The 19,528-nt window shown below is 39.1% G+C and overlaps 3 protein-coding genes across 3 annotated transcripts; all 3 read left to right on the forward strand.

Annotated features, from left to right (window-relative positions):
- The first annotated feature begins 587 nt into the window (after positions 1 to 587).
- SLC35G1 (solute carrier family 35 member G1) lies at positions 588 to 7,936 on the forward strand. Its single transcript, XM_053450966.1, has 3 exons — positions 588 to 865; positions 6,290 to 6,467; positions 7,103 to 7,936. The coding sequence occupies exons 1-3, from the start codon at positions 607 to 609 to the stop codon at positions 7,860 to 7,862; spliced, it is 1,197 nt and encodes a 398-aa protein (XP_053306941.1). The 5' UTR covers positions 588 to 606; the 3' UTR covers positions 7,863 to 7,936.
- Positions 7,937 to 14,081: 6,145 nt separating this feature from the next.
- LOC128468261 (olfactory receptor 1019-like) lies at positions 14,082 to 15,014 on the forward strand. The gene has a single exon (XM_053449950.1). It carries the CDS (start codon positions 14,082 to 14,084, stop codon positions 15,012 to 15,014), a length of 933 nt encoding a protein of 310 aa, XP_053305925.1.
- Positions 15,015 to 17,063: 2,049 nt separating this feature from the next.
- On the forward strand, positions 17,064 to 17,990 carry LOC128468262 (olfactory receptor 1C1-like). The gene has a single exon (XM_053449951.1). The coding sequence runs from the start codon at positions 17,064 to 17,066 to the stop codon at positions 17,988 to 17,990; it is 927 nt and encodes a 308-aa protein (XP_053305926.1).
- The last annotated feature ends 1,538 nt before the right edge of the window (positions 17,991 to 19,528 follow it).

Genomic DNA, 19,528 nt, shown 5'->3' on the forward strand with positions numbered 1-19,528 from the left:
GTTGGTCTCGTCTTAGATTTCGGAGCCATAAAAACCTCTACCACCTCTGCTGGGATGCTGTTTCACTTATCTACCACCCTTATCTCTGTAAAGTAAAACACCTTTTCATTACATCGAAGCCTCTGGCCCTCTAGTTTTAGATTACACATCTTAGTGAATCAAGTAACTTCCCTCCTCTATATAAGCAGAAGCAAAAATAGATCTTTATTTTTAGATCTGCTTTATTGAATTTTTAAACAGAATGTATTTCTTAAAATTAATTATATGACAGGCTCCCTTTCCACACTTAAAATAAATGGACTTGAAAACATTTATACAGAACGAATATGTCAGCCTGCCCTCTATCACTCTCTCTAGGTCATATAATGATACAATAAAGCGAATTCGGTGGAACAGCCTTGATATGTTTATAAATAATGTTGATACATTGTAACCAGCAGCGTGACGTCACCAGCCAGCTCTATAGCGAACTCCATTGAGTCGGTGTCCCCGCCCCTGTCTGCTGTCACTGCCGGCTGCTGCCCTCTGCTGCCCCCTGGTGTCCGTCTTCGGGACAACGCGATGACTGCACAGTTCACATAACACACCGGCTGATCGGGGGCCGCCATGGGCTGCGAGGATCGGGAGAACAGCGAGGAGGACCCGGAGCTGGGAGATCTGGGGGAGCTGAGCAGGACCCCCGAGACAGAGGAGAGGGGCTTTACTAGAAAAACCTGGTGGGACGGCGAAAACGAGCAGCCAGGAGACCATGAGGAGCTGGATAACCCCTTCACCCCTGACTGTCCCCAATCAAGTGGCAACCAGGGCAGGATCTGCTGCCCCCACCTCCACTGTGCCCCCCTGATTGTGACAGATGACCAAACAGGTAAGAGACATATCCTGGCAATGGCTATTTATAAACACTGACACTGTTATTAATACCTTACCCTTAAAGCTAAGTCAAAGATGGGGGGGTTATCCAGCTTGCCTGGCACACAAAGGGTTAAAGTATCTTTGTCAATGAACTCATCACTATACAAGGTAGACACACTTATCCAGGCTAGGACACTAAATTTAAAAAATAACACAAAACTTTAGATAACCCCTTCTGTGCCAGAGGTGGGCATAGGTCTCCTTGTATACACCTCGGCACATTGGGCACATTCTTCTGCAAAGGGTTAAATATATGGTTCTGAACATTGGGCAGTGATGAAATAGTTAGCCTGGTCAGAGTGGCAATACTAGCAGCTGTATCGGGGATGAAGGGGTTAAGTGCTTGTGCCAGGCATTAGTCAAAATACTGTCTGTGTACCATGATGCCAAGGACAGTGCTGAGTGCAGTCTGCCAAGGCTAACCTTCTTGTGCCTTCCTTTACTGGCCACTTCAGAACATGTCCCTAACTTCATGGTGTATGATGTAATCATCACGAAAACCATTGATTTAAAGCCGGGTTCTGCCTAAAAAAAAATTAAGTTTTGGTTCCAAGCTGTCTTCCATGTGCATTTGAGGGCAGATGATTCTAGTATCAAAAGATACCTCCGGGGTTATTGTCCTTTGGTTCTTGAATGTCTTATTTCACAAATGACACATAATTCAAGCTGTACCAAGTACCATTTGTACCAAGTACCCACTTGTGTAACTGAACAGGGGCAACTAGGAGCTGATAAGCTCGGGTACTGAAAGTCTAGGTGCGATCCATCCTGTTCTTTACGCATATGAGCCAAGGGAAGAAAGTGAAAAAAAGAAGATGTTAAATCTCTGAAGTCAGCGAAAAATTAGTTAACTGTATCCTAGGTACAGGGACTTGAGCAAGCAATACAGGGTACATGGACCTGAGCAAGCAGTACAGGATATATGGACCTGAGCAAGCAGTACAGGATATATGGACGCGAGCAAGCAATATAGGGTACAGGGACCTGTGCAAGCAATACATGGCAATATAGGGTACAGTGACCTGAGCCAACAATATACCCTATGGGTCTGATAAAGTAGTACATTTTACAGGGACATGAGCATGCAGTGCAGGGTATGTGGACCTGAGCAAGCAATACAGGGTACAGGGAACTGAGCAAGCAATACATGGCAATATAGGGTACAGTGACCTGAGCCAGCAGTACAGGGTGTAGGGCCCTAAGCAAGCAGTACCTGAGCCAGTAGTACAGGGGCCTGAGCTCACAGTATAGGGTGTAGGGGCCTAAGAACCCAGTACAGGGTATAGGGACCTGAGCCAGCAGCACACAGTACAGGGCAGTGTACACTGCTGACACCTCTGTATTTGTAAAAGAACACACCTTGGGGAGGTAGTACGGATGCCCGCAGCTAATGCAATTATCTCAGGATGACTTTGCACAAATGGAGCTTATGCAATAATAATGGGAGCCAGATGGAGGAAATTTAAGGTGACTTTTAGGTAATATCCGTCTGATTCCATCTGAAGAAGAGACGCCCGAGGCCCTAAAAGCTTATGTAACTTTACATATTGTTACAAAAAAAAGGCACCATGGATATGTGTGTTTAAAATAATATCGGCAATGACATGCTGTTAATAATAGCGTTCCTGCCATCCAAAGAACACTTTGTAGAGTAAAACATTTGTCTGTACATTGAGTGACACAATCTGCTAGATAAAGTGTATTATTGTCTATTATTACATGTGCTAGCATAATGTATAGGTCAAAATGTATCTACTTCGAAGCAGACCTTTTTACTTACACATTGTTGAATGGCACATGTCTTGCCGTGATTGGAAATTGTTGTATGATGTGACCCATACATCGAAATAACAAAGATTTTATGTGAAAATGTAACACTTTTTGTTTTAAACCAATTTCCGTGGCAACTGTACGTGGGCAGAATGTAAGCACAGTCTCCACGGTGTCACCTGAATGCAAGCAGGGACATCAACGCTGGACAATAGAGGTGGTTATGTTCACCGTGGGGTCTATTCTCTAAAGACATACTTGGAAGCTCTCTGGATTTGACCCGGAGTCTCCGGGTGAAGGGATGCTTCCCGGGGTCTCTGGGCCGCCCTCCCATTTCTCCAAGCAGGGCAGTTTGCCTACTACCTCCAGACAGACAAGATATTGAGCTCTCTAACATGGTAAGCGGTTCAACTTAGCAGATCTAAGTGGAACAAGAACCTTTGATATCAATGAATTGCAGTGTAAACATCAGACCTATGAGTAAAGCTGTAAAAACCCGAACAGACCTCTTATCTGTCATCTAAAACGGTGCTGTGTTTAACGTCACATCGCGGCTGTTCAAGGAAGCACTAAAGATGTTTTTAAAAGGAAAACTGCAGTTTGCTGAACAGGAGCTGTTTAACCTCTTCATGTTATGCGATGATTACACCCTGGCACGCAACCTGAGCTTTATATTAAAGGGACCGTACTTACCTGAGGTACACGCTGCAGTGCTGCAGCTGCCCTCCTCCATGGTCTGGTGATTCTTGCCAATGGGAGTGTCATCCGCGCATGCTTATTGGGGCCCGTAGGTATATTCTGTGCAAGGAGATGTCTTTCTATCCAAACACATCTACGGCATGGAAAATAGCTGGTGGGGTAATGCATATGCTTTAGAATCCCCCCCCATGCACTTGCAAAAAGGGACACAATGGAAATTTTATGGGATTTCACCAGTGATGTATAAACCTGTGGGGTCACTCTAGGCCCGTCCTAGGGCACTGGTCCCACTGGCCACCGTGTGCGTTCGGGGTTTCAGACACAATAAAAGATGCTGTACACCTTTAAAGAAACGGAGTGACACGGTATGACATCATAACCTCGCGCGCGGTGTCTTAAAGGCACACAGCGCCTTTTAATGAAGTCTATGGAGGCCGTTACTGATCCAGCACAGCGTCCATAGCATGGGCCGGCTGGAGAGATCAAATATCTCTCCTTTAAATTACCCATTGTGCAGTGCAACCCCCCAAGCCCCCCCGCCCCCGGTTTTGTACATAGGGACTGCTCCTGCCCCTGGACCGGCCCTGGACATCACTGGACCTCACAGCTATTCTATGCATTATGATGGAGTGTCACTTTAAGTGGGTTTTCTTTACTCGGACTTCTGCCTGATAAGGACTCACATTCGTAGTAAAGGGTTCAAGGTGCCGTAGACCAAAGGGAGGTCACCTTAGATCATCGGGAGCGAAAGCGGAGCAGAGATCAATAATAAGATAAAGAAGGAGTCATACGTTCTGTGTAAGCAGACTTTGCTTTATTCCTAGAGCCACCGGCTAGAAACCAGAGGCATAGAAAGGGAAAAGGGGTGGAATAAGTAAACCTATCCCAGGCTGGGAAGTCTGTTTTATTAAAGGTGCGTAGGCAGGGCTGCGGCTTGACTCCGGAGATAAGGTGTTATTGGGTACGAAAGACGTAATGTACGTACTCCACCAATCCGTCCTTTCTCTCTGTTTACACACCTCTTCCAAAAAGTCCATAATTCCCTCCAACCCGGAGTGTTCGAGCGTAACCTTCATTCTGTGCTTATCTAATCATACATCATACCTAAATAGTACAAACACTCTTACATCATAATGATCCTACGTCAGTAAGGAAAAGATCCCATGTATCTACTACCCTTTTCTCAAAGTACCCCCTTAGTCTTCTTGTATAACTGTATGTTACATGACATCTGTTCTTCGTTCTCTATGACAATTCTTCACGCTCCCTCCTTGGCATTGAAACCTCAAGGTCTTCTGCTCTCGAGACATTCTGATGGTCTTTGTAGCCACCAGGAGGCTGGTGCTGGAAACGCAGAACCTTTACATTTAGTGCTCATTTAAGGAAATGACTGTTAAAAAAATGACACAAGGAAATTGATGTAAAAAAAACGATACTTTATGTAAATAAAGCTGTGGTCAGTAGGCGTGTGACTAATGAGAATTTGAGGAAATAACCGTTCAGAATGCCGATACACTGGGGATAGGCAAAAGGAGTCATTCTACGTCTGGAAGCTCCAAGGCTCTACATCTCATGTCTCTGCAGTCATGCAGTACAAGCCAAGGTGTTAACTCCTTGCTGAAAGACAGCTTAGATTAGATCCTATTTTCGGGTGTCTGCTTAAGGGGGGGACATTTACATAAAAACACAATATGATGGCGGAGAACCAGTTGGTCTACTCGATCCGCCTATATTCTTACTCTCGAAAGACCTCAAGTATATTTGATCCTTCGTCTTGTCTTAGATTCAGGAAAGCTATATGACGATCCAATGCATGTTTACATTCCCTCACTATACTATACTGTACTCACTATACTCACTATACATACCCTCACTCTACCACTTCTGAAGGGAGGATGTTCTTATGTTCTCTTCCTTCTTGTACTTTGTTGCATCCCTTTTTGGATTAAAATGTTTCTGTCTGTATTGACAAAGGCTTGAGTGCACTCGAGGGATAACAAACAGTGACTGTTCTCTTTAGATGTTCTGTTGCTCATGAGGAGAACTTGGATGGGTCCCACCACACCTGGGACCCTTCTACAAATGACCACATCCTCCTCTAAAGGTCACCCTCTGATACTAATACTATTACCTCCGGCCATAGAGAGGTTCCTTCTGCAGAAGAGACCTCCGAGGTCCCAAAAACCTATGTGACTCAAACCCTTTTTCCATATTGGCCCAATTAATGGTGCCACCTTCTACTAAAGACTCCAATGATAATTTAATGAAGCTTTATTTAATGAGACACCGTTGGAATTCCCAATTGGTGAATGTTGCCAGCGGTGGTACTGATCTTAAAGTCACTGATACATGTTCTTTACTGAGACTTATGTGTGTGATTTATGTGACTTTGTGACCTTTTCATAACTGTTTATATAGTTGTGTAACCCAATCGTTCAATGTATTTTATGTGGATAATTTTGAACTGTGAGCTACTAGAAATGGGTAACATTAAAAGAGAAAAACAGGGGAGATGGAATGTGGGTGCTAAAAAGTGAATGTCTTTTTGTAAGGTATGATGTTTATACCCACATGGCCCTTAGGGTATGTGATTAACCCCTTAACACCTACTATTTCTTTAATACAGCCATTTCACTTCTGGGATCGATCTGCAATAACTGCCCACCACATATTACCTGCTTTACCTTTGACAGGGGATCTCTCTTCATGGTATATCACAAGTATATCTATAGGGTATATCCCACCAGACCGCAGCCACCAGACCCTGTTCCAGGGTTTCCAACCTTTATGGTCACCAATTATGTTTGTTTTGTGTCTGCAGGTTATATTGGGGGGCATTGTATCCGTATATTACAGTTGATTACTACAGAAATGAACTCTGAATGTAATACTTTTTTTTTTATTTAAGGGAAGAAGGAATGTAAGTGTCCGGGTCTCGGCATCTTCTACACCATCCTGTCTGCCCTCTTCTTCTCGTCCAGCTCGCTCCTGGTGAAGAAGATCGAAGACTTGCACTCAGTGGAAATAAGTGCCATCCGGTGCATTTTCCAAATGCTTTTTGTTCTTCCTGGTTTAATTTATTTTAAGTAAGTCAAAAACCGGTTCAGAAGAAGTCTGTTACGATCTACATCATTATTCATCCCCATTCCATTAGATATCACCTATTGTTTAGTTGCTGATTGTTGTTGATTGGTTCCGGCAGCCTTGGTAAGGATGAAGCAAAAGGAAGAAGGTGGCAATTTAAGGAGATTAATTACGCTATGGCGTGCATGAACGGACATAACGCCATGATAAGAAATTGATTAGATGATGCTAGTTTTGCCAAACAAAACCCATAAGCTATTGGTAGTTTCAGTAAATTAAGACAGCATGGAATCCTTTAATTGCACTTTTTCTGGATAGCTTTTGGTTATCTGTAACAGTTCAGATGCAACATTTTAAAAGTGGTCACCATAGAAACAAATGGAATATTCGTAGCGTTGTCATCAAATTGTGAGTAATGGAACTTATACCTTTAATCTCATGGTTCTTAAAGGAGATATTTTTTCATCCAGAGGATATACGCTGGACCTGTAGTCATAGCGTGAAGTATCGGTGCAGAAGAACTCAGGGGTTATTGTTTAAAATAAACAAAACTTAAAAGTAGCCATTTTGAACCAAGATACCCCTTTTCATAAGCATTATCTTAAATGATTGTTGTCATATTTTTTCTCTGATACAGGATTGGTTTTCTGGGCCCTAAGGATCAGAGGATTTACCTGTTTCTCAGAGGATTCCTCGGCTCCAGCGCCATGATCTTACTGTATTACGCGGTACAGTCGATGCCCCTCGCTGACGCCACCGTGATAACCTTCAGCAGTCCGGCCTTTACCTGCATTTTCGCCTGCATATTCCTGAAGGAGAAGTGCACCGTGTGGGATATTATTTTCATGGGCTTTACAATAACAGGAGTCATCCTCATAGCAAGGCCGCCATTTTTATTCGGGGAACGCATCGGGGGCTTCGAAGACGATTACTCAAACCACTTGAAGGGTACCATAGCCGCTGTGGCGAGTGCCGTAGGAGCTGCGTTAACGCTAGTCGTCCTGAGAAAAATGGGGAAGTCTGTACATTACCTGCTCTCCATATGGTATTATGCCGTCATTGGCCTAATTGAGTGTGTGATTGCCCTCTTCGCCCTTGGGGAATGGAGTTTGCCCTCTTGCGGAGTAGACAGGTGGCTTCTGGTTTGCATCGGCATGTTGGGCTTGGGAGGACAGATTTTTCTCGTGAAAGCGTTACAGATTGAGAAAGCCGGGCCGGTGTCTATCATGAGGACAATGGATGTCGTCTTCGCCTTCATATTTCAGGCTCTGTTTCTCAATCGCAACCCGACACTGTGGACAATTGGCGGGGCTTTGTGCGTCGTCGCAAGCACCGCCGGCACAGCAATAATTAAGTGGTATAAAAGCGTAAAGAAAGCAAAACAGAGTGAGCTGTAGTCCAATTATTTAATATCTATTAGGTATACGAGTCAAAAAAATTAGAAGCACATTCTACCAGAAATATAAAAAAAAAAAAAAAAAATCAAAAATGTTTTCCAATTTTTGGGGACGGGCATTTAGAATTTTGAAGGGACTGGAAACCATTACATTTCTATTTTAGTATAATAGAGTTTATAGTATTTTTAAGCCCCAACTGTGCTCAGGAGGCGAGTTGGTCAACAATCATGTTTATGTTAACTATAACATTTTTGAATTTTCAAAGAATATTTTGGGCATTAAAAAAGTTTCTCACTGAGCGCAAAAAGTATTTCCTTGCGTTTGCATTTAGGGATAAGTAATGGTGACCATTCAGCCTTTACATGATCAACCACTGGGCAACTCCATGGGGTTTTTTGTTGAGTTCCATGGGTATTTGAGCCCAAGAATGGTCAGAAAATCGCACTTAACATTTACTGTAATATAAAAAAAATAACATTTTAAAATGTTTTGTGTATTTCATATATTTGATACCCACTAGAATTGGTGTTAAATTCTGGACAGCATGTACCTTGAAGAGATTTACTTCTGTTTCCACTTATTTTCATGCAGGACAGACAGGAATTTGATGGGACAGGACCCCCCCCCAAAATGAGACTGTCCCAGGACTGTTGGCAACTATGAGTTAAAATAATTTTTACCTGTTCTCTAAATCTATATCTAAAACATATTCTTTTTTTTAGTACTGTACGTTTGAGAGGTTGAGAGCCGTGAAGGTCTATACTGTAACCACGCAGACCTCCGGTGGTTTTACAGCTGCCTAGGTCAGCCTGGGGACATCAGAGGGTCTCCCCGACCAACCTCTGACCCCCCCCCTGCCTGCAAAAGGAGGACAATGGGGCAAATTCCCAGGGAGACAGTGCCCCAAGAATCATAACTGTCCCACAGATATGGTGCCTATACGTTTTACTCTCCACGGACAGCTATGTATAAATTGTATAAGCTCATGAGCCTATAATATAGAATTATTCATTTATTTAAGTTAATTAAAGGGGTTTTGATATGGGGCCCATCAGATTGCATTTTGACTGCGCTTTTTAATGACATCACAACTTTTTTCGGGGCATAAAAGTGACAGTGAAATCCTATGACTTCAGCCTGTCGTTCCTTTCGGGCTCAGTAGTAGACTTATTTATTAACATGACTTCATCTCTTAATTGTTTTTTTTCCTTTAATCCACTTTTTATGAGTTTCGGAGCTCATTTTGCGGGGCAAAAGTATCCTAAATATTAGAAGCCTTTACTCAGTTATGCTTAACCCTTTCAGCCCTGCTCAGCACCTTGCTCACACGTTTATTCTCCTGGCGGAATTATATCAGCTATATAGAAAAGTAATCGATAATGGAAAATAGAATGTTTTGGCCGTCTCAGCTTTTCTTCTCTGTATATATTTTTTTAAATTTTTTTATTAATATTACCCCCCCCAGAGAACCTAAATATATGGAAAGAGTCTCGAAAACCTGCTTTATCAGTGTGTCGAGGTCATATAAATGCATTTTTAAGGTCGACGTCAGTCTTTGATCAGATACAGAATACGTAATTGTCGTAAATTTGGTGTTTGTTGCGTACAAAGAGTTTTTTTCATAAATGTACGTTTTTTTGAGGTTTTTTTTGAGGAACGTATTCTGGCGATGGAAAATAAATATTTTTGTTACTGTGTGCAATAATACTAGTAAGGTTGCTGGCCAACCTATAACAATGTCCATCAGCAAAAATAGCGCGCATGTACACGGGCGTGTTACAAATATTTTTATTAGCGAATGTCAAGGTATATGGACCACGATTGGCCTAAACGCTTCCCATCACCAGCAAATAAGACGGAGATGGCAGATATCTCACGGTCTATATCAACGTTTCTCGACAAACTCAGGTTTTTTTTAAAACCTTACATTTTTTAAGGGTCATACCATCTAGATACCGGTTTGCGTTATCTACACCGGTATGGAAAAGGATCTCAACTTGACTCAATCAGGGACGGGACGGTCAGGCATGGTAGAGGTCAAAGTCTAGTCCCTAAAACTGTATTTAACGTTAATATTCCAGCTCATTTTAATTGCCCCTGGTGCTTTTATTACTTTTAACCATTTATCTGGAGCAGAACCGGTGAAAATGCCCTTTCACGTTCAACTTTTAATATAACGAGAAAACCCAGTGTCATGAATATCATGCGCTAAAAGGGCCGAGGTGGCCCTGCATAATGTATAACGTATTTTCGATAGCTGCCAAGTATTCTCCCTCGTTAACTTTCCATTACCCAGGGCCAAGTGAGACCTTTGCTGTAGGGAGCTCTCATTGGACACTAGAAGATAACATTTTTAAACGCACATATAGATTACACTACAGCTGATTTTTTTTTTTAACCCCTTAAGGACAATGGGCGGTCCGTAAACCCATTATAAACAATGCGTTTTGAGCGTGTACGGGCTTTGTCATTAAGGGGTTAATGTACGGATAATATTAGCATTTGTTGATGTCATTATGATAGGAACACTCTACGCCGGACGTATTTCGGTATATTCCTTAGCGTCTGTTTGTCATACTGGGACATCTGTGTCTGTGAGATTGGATTTTTAATACCCTTTATTGTTTTAACTTGTTGTGTTTTAATACTATTTTCCTTTTAACCCCTTAAGGACAATGGGCGGTCCCTAAACCCATTGAAAACAATGCTTTTTGATCCCGTACATGTACGGGCCTTGTCATTAAGGGGTTAATTACTTATATATAATAATATTACTCATCTATTGACATAACCTTAGTATGTTTCCTCTCTCTCTCTCTCTGTGCGAGTGCATATTATAAATGAAAAATATTTATAAATCGGGGGGTTTATACCTATGGCTGCTATTTGGTCACTTTACAATAAGAAAAAGACGTGATATTTGTAAAAGATAGCCATTATATTTTTTCAAGGCGCACAAGAAGCACATTTCGTTAAACCTTGGTTTTCCACTTTTGTAGTATTTTTTGAAGCTATTTATACGGTAGAAACATATTTTTCTGGTTATATAAATTCTATTTTCTTATAATTCTGTGTTAATATTTAAGGCTTAATAAAGTGGTATGAAGCAGATTTGGCTTTTTGTATTTCTTCCAATGTATATTTAAATGATACTGTAAAATATTACAAAAACGATTGCGTATGGTTTGTGTTCGCTAACACTATTTTTTCGTTTCCTATAACTTATGGAAGTTTACATTTCACAGCCTCAAAAGATTCAGTGAGAATCAACTGGTTAAAAAAAGAAAGAAAGACACGAAGAAGAACAAACAGTGACTTTAATCAATGGCTTTGCCTTTCTCAAAAATTCTGCGATTCCTGTCGTTGCCAGATTTTTGTCTGATACGTTCTGCTTGTGTCATCACGACAAAGTTATGCAAATTTGATGCAAATTTGATGATTACATCAAGCATGCAGTAAGCATGTCTGGTTAGGGGGCGTCACCCCCAGTCTGGCCCTGGCTGTTAATGACTGTGGAATGTGATCATGTCATATAACATAGCATTAGCTTAGCTTAATTTGCATTTATTTACACCATAAGTGATGACTCATTTAACACACATGGGCAATAACTTTATGAAATACAGCAGTTTAGACCCAAAACTGGGGAGATGGACTCTTAGGGAACGTATTGTGGACGATACCTATTTCAGGAAATATTTTATTTTTACAAACGTTTACAAACAAAATTGATGTGTTTTGCTACTGTGCATCCCCAAAAGGCTGTTTGTCTGTATAACCCACAGTCATTAAATCCTCATTTTTACCAAACAACACATAATCGTTCTAGAGCTTTGTGCTCTTCGGGGAATGTTCATCTTTGCATTAGGGTAAACCAGGAAAATCAACAAGCATTGATTTTGAGCATTTTGAGTGCTGTAAATAAAAAATATCATATATCAAGCATCTCCCATTAAAATAAAAATATAACAATTTATTTACTATTTATTATAGAATATTTAAAAAAATTTAAAATATGTATGTATTGAGGAGAAATGTTATAAACACACACACATACTGTATCTGGTGCTTGAAGGGTTCGCCAAGGGTCTTCGGGGTATTACCTTCTATTTCTGGTATTATAAACATTGGAATACCATTTGGGGCTGTAGAACTTTGTACATTAAGACTAATGGATTAAATCTACTTTTTAGGAGAAAATTTTTACATTTGCAAGATATGTGATTTCACGTGATTATACGGGGATACTGCATTAACCCCTTATTGACATATGTACCGGCTCAAAATCCATTGTTTTCAATGGGTTTAGGGACCGCCCATTGTCCTTAAGGGGTTAAAAAGTTATCATGCTGCACTTATATACCGCCCAATATCTGAAAAGAGGGGCGATTTTGCTTTAGGGGGTATGGTTAGAGGCGTAGGTAGAGGATGGAGCTTCACAGAGATTCTTTTATGTGACTTTGTTACCTATTCCTAAACATTTCTGTATGTGTGTTTGTGTGTTTGGTTGCCACCTTCGCCAAGCCATTTTCATGGATATTCACTGAAAATGTACGTCTGGTGCTGTGTCTGGAGCATGGTCAGGGTTGTTACAGATGACAGCTAAAAATGTTATTAGTAGAGAGAATGTAGAGGAGAGAGAAAGTAGATAAGTAGATTCACTAATGTGCAAGTTGTTTGGGAGGGCATGCTACTTTATTAGAGTTACAGACGAGGGCATGCAAGTTCAATGTTCATTATGTTTCTTTAATTACCCCCACCATGGACATGTTGGGTGAAGAAGGGGGACAATCATCAGCCTCCCTTGTTTAATGGGGGTCTCGGCTAGGCAGTGCTCAATATTGCATATGAGACAGTTACAAAGGGCTGTCCTCTACCATAATTATAACAACTTAGAAATGTTATAATTGTGTGTTATCCCCTGGTGGTCAGGTTAACAATACACACATTAAGTGTTCTAATGTATTGAGCTCTTTAGGGAACACTATCTTTAGTAAAGACAGTATATATATATATATATATATATATATATATATATATATATATAGTGAGCCAGGCACATACAGCACCTTGTATGCTCAGTGCTGATGGCAGAAAACAGATGAATCTCCATAACCGCATGAAAAAAAATAACTTTCACTCAACACACAGTAAGTGCTCTGCCAAACACTGAATATAATTTATGTTATCTCAATTGATCCTCTTTGAAAATGTTATATATTTTTCATAACATATAAGGAATAAATCACTTTGCAAGTAGAAAAATACACTAATTTAAAAACTATGGTACAGTTAATGAATTTAGGAAATGTGTTTTTTTTTATTAATCATTATTGGAAAATCCATCTATTCAGGAACATAAGTGGCATTCGCAATGATTGTATGTTGTTAAAAATATTTTTTGTTTGAAATGTTGTTATTTTTTTAATTTGATACATTTATGTGGACATTAATTGTTGCACATCGGTAGAACGTTTTTATTCCCATAATGATATTAATAGACTTGTCTCAATGTATATGAAAAAATTATATTTTGCAGAAAAGTATTAGTAAAACAAACACCATATACTGTATTTGAAAACATCTGCTCCTGCATCAAGTAAATAAGAAGTTTGCAATATCAATATAACATTAGAACTGTTTTTATGGTCGTGATGTAACTTAATTACGAGGGTTTACATTTTCATTAACATGTTTTAATCACAGCTGCAATCTTAATTACTAGACTTGTGCATTCGGATTCATGCTAATTAAAATTATAACAAAATTTGCCAATTTCGTCAATTTCTACCAATGTCCGAAAACTAGGAGGGACCCCTAACAAAATAAACAAAAACGAAGCAAAGAGCTCTGAATTTTTGGTTTAAATTTTGATGTTTTTTTTCCACTCTCATGTGTAAACAAAACTCATTGACCAAAACTATTTAAATATATATATATTTTGTTGGCCAAATAATAGATATTAACTTTAACGAAAGACTCTGCTATTTTCACAGAGTGAACAATATTCCAGGGTCAGATTTTTTATGACATTGTTATAAAGAGCGTGCATGGACAATGAGTGTGGAAAAATAGCACTTAAAAGGAAGATTTTTTTTTACACATTTCAACATTTATTTAGGAAAATCCCATGGAATATCCCATTCAGACTACAATTGCATGAAGTTATATTTTGAAGGTTTATTATTGAATGTTTCTTTTTTTTCTTTCAGCAACAGGATGAATCCTTACCAAATGGAATTAGACAATATAACAGGGTTTATAATCCAAGGGTTTTCTAATGTCCCCGAGCTTCAGAGCCCGCTTTTTGTGTTGTTCCTGATGATTTATCTCATGATTCTTTTGGGGAACCTAACAATCTTCACCGTGATTTTACTGAATTCTCACTTGCACACTCCCATGTATATCTTCCTGTTGAACCTTTCATTCATTGACATGTGTTTTACCTCGACCATTCTGCCGAACCTCCTACATGTGCTCTTCACCCAGCACAAGTACATCTCATTTTCGGGGTGTATGGTTCAGATGTATTTTTTTGTGTCATTGGCTTGTACCGAGTACTTTCTTTTGACAGCCATGGCTTATGATCGCTATCTGGCCATCTGTCACCCTCTTCACTATGTTCTTTTCATGAGTCTAAAGAATTGTGGTTTTTTCATAGCTGCCGCGTGGACTGTTGGCTTCCTGGACCCTACGGGACATGTTGTCCTCCTTGCCAAGCTGTCCTTTTGTGGATCCCATGTTATTGACCATTTCTTCTGTGATGTTTCACCGTTACTCAAACTTTCCTGTAGCGACACATTTAGCGCAGAACTTATGATCTACATTGAAGGCGTCCTAGTGACCTTTAATTCATTCATGCTCACTGTGACCTCATATTTCTTTATAATTTCCACAATTCTAAAAATGTCCTCCGAAGATCGTCGGAAAGCTTTTTCTACCTGCGGCTCCCACATGACCTGCGTTGTAATCTTTTATGGGACAATTTTCTGTTTGTACGTCAGACCCACATCAAGTTATTCTCCAGAAAGGGACAAGTTTTTTTCCCTTTTCTATATCGTCTTGATTCCAATGCTGAATCCCATTATATACACTTTGAAGAATAAAGAATTTAAAAGAGCGTTTATAAAAGTGAAAAACAGAGCATTTTAAACTGTTATAAATATAAATAAAGGTATTATTTCTGATTTAATATTTCTGTTCTTCATACAATACATACATACATAACATCCAATATGTAAACAAGGAATATGAGAGTCCTTTTTCTACATTTGTATTGCTAATAACCACTTGTGTGCAGTTCTGAAGACCTCCTCTACAGAAGGATGTTGACATTTGGAGGAGAGTTTAGAAAAGGCAGACTAAAGTCAGAGTGGGTGAATGAATGTAGTTAGTGGGTGATTGAATGAATTAAGTTAGTAGTGAGTAAGTTAGTTTTTAGGCAGGTAATGGCACAGGTAGGCTGATAAGGGGGCAGGGGTGGCACAGGTAGGCTGATTAGGGGGGGCAGAGATGGCACAGGCAGGCTGATTAGGAGGCAGAAGTGGCATAGGCAGGCTGCTAAAGGGGCAGACTTGGCCCAGACAGGCTGTTTCAGTGGCAGAATTAGCCCAGGCAGACTGTTTCAGGGGCAGACTTGGCCCAGGCAGACTGTTTCAGGGGCAGAAACAAGGGGTTATGCTGCTCTACCATCAATGTCTGGCTCAGTGTATAGTGGTGGGAATTATGCTGTACCATATCTGTTCAGCAAATGTTATTTATTTAAATTAATAATTTAATTAATTATTTATTTTTCCAGATTTCTATTTTTTTTTCCAGTTGACATACACTTAAAAAAGTTGTGAAATAAATATTCCATTGATTATTTTGTGTGTGTGTGTGTGTATGGGGGGTGCCACATACAGGATCTGCCCCGGGTGCCAAATACTCTAGGTATATCCCTGACTAAAGTATTGAATAGTTTATATCAGGAAAGACTCAATAATGTTTTTATAGTCATGTCAATAAAGTCTGTTCTTCTACGGTAATTAACAGGAAGGATTAAGGGATCTCAATATTTATGGCTTGGAGGAAATAAGAGATAGAGGGGATGGGATGGAAACATTTAAATAATTAAATGGATAAAGTAGAGAAAGGGAGTTAAACACGCATGGGACAGAGATATGGCTCCTGAAGACGAGACCAACGACTGATTAAGGTTTAAGGAAAAACAGGTGGGTTCTTAAGAGGGGGTTATGGGACAGTAAACTGTCCTTTTAACCATCGCTATCAAGCTATTATTAACCCCCTATTGTGTGAGCTCCTCTGTGCCTGCTCCTAGTATTGTGCCTGCTCCAATCCACATATTGGGGAAGAAACTGTTAATGTAATGTGTGCAAATTCTAGTTTGGAAGAACTCTTACACATGAGGCTTCCTGACCCTTGGAGAGAAGTCTCTCGTAGTAATATAAGCCCACATACAACGTATAATGCCGCAGAACTCTTTTATATCTACATAAGAAGGATATGGTTTCTCACAAGTAAGTTTATGTAAAACATTTTATTGCAATTACTGCACTTAATATAATATATGATTTATTTTTCTTTTTACAAAAAAGGCCACAAGTTCCAGTTTTCCCTTTGACCTACTTTTTTTTATCTATCTTCCAAAAGTACTCTATTAGAAAAAATAAAACAAACTTCACGAAGTCTGATAAAAGTTCGTACATTTGATAAATTATAATGGTAAGACATTACTTTTTAATTACTAACCACCCTGCAATGCTATAGTTTTAGATTTTTATTATTATTATTTTTTTTTTATTGATTGTTGACAGTGTTTGGGCTTTCTTATAATTTTAGCTACGTAATCTTTGTAATTTCATCGGTTTAAAACATCACATATTTGAGTTTATAACAAAATGTGTTTTTTTTTTATTTTACATCCAGCATACCAAATCCTCATACATAACCCCATAATTTAATGTTCTTGTATTATTTATTTTTATGTTTGGTTTGGTTTTTCATGTAACCACACATTCTGGACGTTCTTTCAGAACCTAATATTTCTTCATAGACTCGACCTTGGTAGAAACCTCTAAACATGCATCACAGAAAAAAAACTGAGCATATCATATGGTCCAGTTAATAAATATAATAATTCCCTTTTAATATCCTTTGTTTTTGTAGGGTAAAAAAGCATCTAGAACGAACACAAAAAATATGTTTAACGTCACCATATTTATAATCCAAGGTTTTTCATTTACTCCAGGACTCAAACTTCCAATTTTTGTTGCATTCCTGATCATCTACCTTACTATTATTTTCGGCAACACAACTATTTTCGCTGTTATTGCGCTGGATTCTCACTTACATGTTCCAATGTATGTTTTTCTGAGTAACCTCTCATTCCTCGACATTTTGTACAGTTCTACTATTCTACCGAAACTCTTGGTGATAATAGCGACGCAAAACAAGGCCATAGCCTTTACGGGATGCATGGTTCAGATGTATTTCTTCATGGCTTTGGCTTGCACTGAGTTTCTTCTCCTGGCCGTGATGGCTTACGATCGTTATGTGGCCGTATGCCACCCCCTTCATTACTTTGCATACATGAGCCTAAAGCATTGTGTTATCTTCGCATCTCTGGCATGGGCTATTGGATTACTGGATCCAATTTTACACACCGTCCTCATAGCAAACCTGAATTTTTGCCTAGCCAACCGCATTGACCATTTCTTCTGTGATGTAGCTCCATTGCTCAAGCTAACCTGCAGTGAAACCACAAATATAGAGTTGTTGAACTACATTGAAGGGTCACTCCTAAGCTTTAGCGCGTTCATCCTAACATTGGTCTCCTACATCTTTATTATATCTTCGATCTTGAAAATCAGTTCTACGAATGGGCGTCAGAAAGCTTTCTCCACCTGCTCTTCCCACTTGACCTGCGTTGTTATTTTTTATGGGACGATCATTTGCTTGTACATGAGGCCATCTTCGAGCTATTCTCCTAAGCGAGACAAGTTCTTTGCCCTTCTGTATGTTGCGTTAATCCCTTTGCTGAATCCTTTTATTTACACGCTGAAGAATACAGAGTTCAAACAAGCCATGGAAAATATTTGGAGTAAAGCCAGCCTCATTGTACTGTAATACGTAAGACAAATACTAATTCTTGGATGGATTTTTGTGATTTTGTTCAAAAGGATTCATATTTCTTATTAGTTTAAAAAGCAAAATACTTACATTGTTAGAACAGTCAGTTTACAGTTTACAAATATATATATAAATTATTGTGGGGCTACTTCACTTGGCACAACCTAGTTTTTGTGTCTTGGTATGTATGTGTCTAACTGTGTAGTTTATTTGTTTCTATAAATCGATGCTTATTGAGACGTAATCTCTTCTTTGTCATATTCACACAAGCAAGTTCTGAAGGGTAGACTTCTTGGATAACCACAAACGGTGCTTTTAGAAAGTCCCATAAATTAGAACAAGATTTTTGCCTGGCTTCTACTGGGCGTCAGAACCTAAAAACTTTTCTCTTCAGGGAAGCCTACCACTGAGGTAATCATCAAAACTTCCCTCTCGCCCATTTACAACCCTTATCTCGCCCCACATTAAAGTAATTCACTACCACACAGTCCTCACCTCCTGTTTCTTACCCTTTATCCACCTAGATTGTAAGCCCTTACGAAAAATGACTGCAGTTTTTCTGAAGTAATACTGCTATTTTTTGGACATGAAAAACTGCAATACTGCACTTTTACTGCAGTATTACTGCACATTTTCTGCACTTTTTTTTTTATATTGTAAACATACAGTTGTACTTCAATGTGCTGTAGCTTTATTGCATTTGTACTTCCGTACAAAAATAACTGCAGTACAACTGCAGTACAGTGAAGTACAAATGCAGTAAAACTGCAGTAAATGTGCAGTAATACTGCAGTAAAAGTGCAGTATTGCAGTTTTTTCATGTCCAAAAAAACTGCAGTATTACTTCAGAAAAACTGCAGTAATTTTTCGTAAGGGAGTTCCTGCGGGAACAGGGCCCTTCATTCCTCTTGTATCTGTATGTCAATTGTTGTATTGTACCTGTCATTATCTGTAACCTTTTCGCATTGTACAGCGCTGCGGAATCTGTCGGCGCTTTAGAATTAAAGAATAATAATAATAATAATCCCCGGCAAGAGGTTGGCGGGGAAATTGATATAAACATATAGTTTTATGTAGTGGGTTTGAGATCTGTGAGCAAGTAGACCTTCAGAATATTGAATTAAAAAATATTACAATATAGAAAAATATTCACAGTTGCATACCGTCTAATAATTGCCCTATATTTAGGTTTTTATTCCTCATTTGCATTAGCTGTGTACAATATACAAGTAAAATTAAAATTTGTTTCATAATAAATGACAGATTGCATATATATATATATATATATATATATATATATATACTGTACTAGTATATATAGTATAAAAGAATACCCTACTTGTGTGTAGAAAGTAAAAATGAGCTAAGAATCTGAAAAATAATATAAATAAGCTGCTGAAGAACCTCTAGAAAACAACCATAGAAAAAAGTCATGGGATCAGCACTACAGCACTAACAAAATTATATAAGTAGATACAAATAATAATAATAATAAAATAGTTTATAATAAATAAAAATAATATGCTTCAAATAAT

This window comes from Spea bombifrons, chromosome 11, assembly GCF_027358695.1.
Source record: "Spea bombifrons isolate aSpeBom1 chromosome 11, aSpeBom1.2.pri, whole genome shotgun sequence".
Taxonomy (NCBI): Eukaryota; Metazoa; Chordata; class Amphibia; order Anura; family Pelobatidae; genus Spea; species Spea bombifrons.

Excerpts from the sequence above, each read along its gene's own strand:
- LOC128468261 (XM_053449950.1), top strand. The coding sequence starts at position 14,082 with ATGAATCCTTACCAAATGGAATTAGACAATATAACAGGGTTTATAATC.
- SLC35G1 (XM_053450966.1), top strand. The coding sequence starts at position 607 with ATGGGCTGCGAGGATCGGGAGAACAGCGAGGAGGACCCGGAGCTGGGA. Across the intron at positions 866-6,289 it reads TGTGACAGATGACCAAACAG|GGAAGAAGGAATGTAAGTGT; the intron begins GTAAGAGACATA and ends TTTTTATTTAAG. Across the intron at positions 6,468-7,102 it reads CCTGGTTTAATTTATTTTAA|GATTGGTTTTCTGGGCCCTA; the intron begins GTAAGTCAAAAA and ends TCTCTGATACAG.
- LOC128468262 (XM_053449951.1), top strand. The coding sequence starts at position 17,064 with ATGTTTAACGTCACCATATTTATAATCCAAGGTTTTTCATTTACTCCA.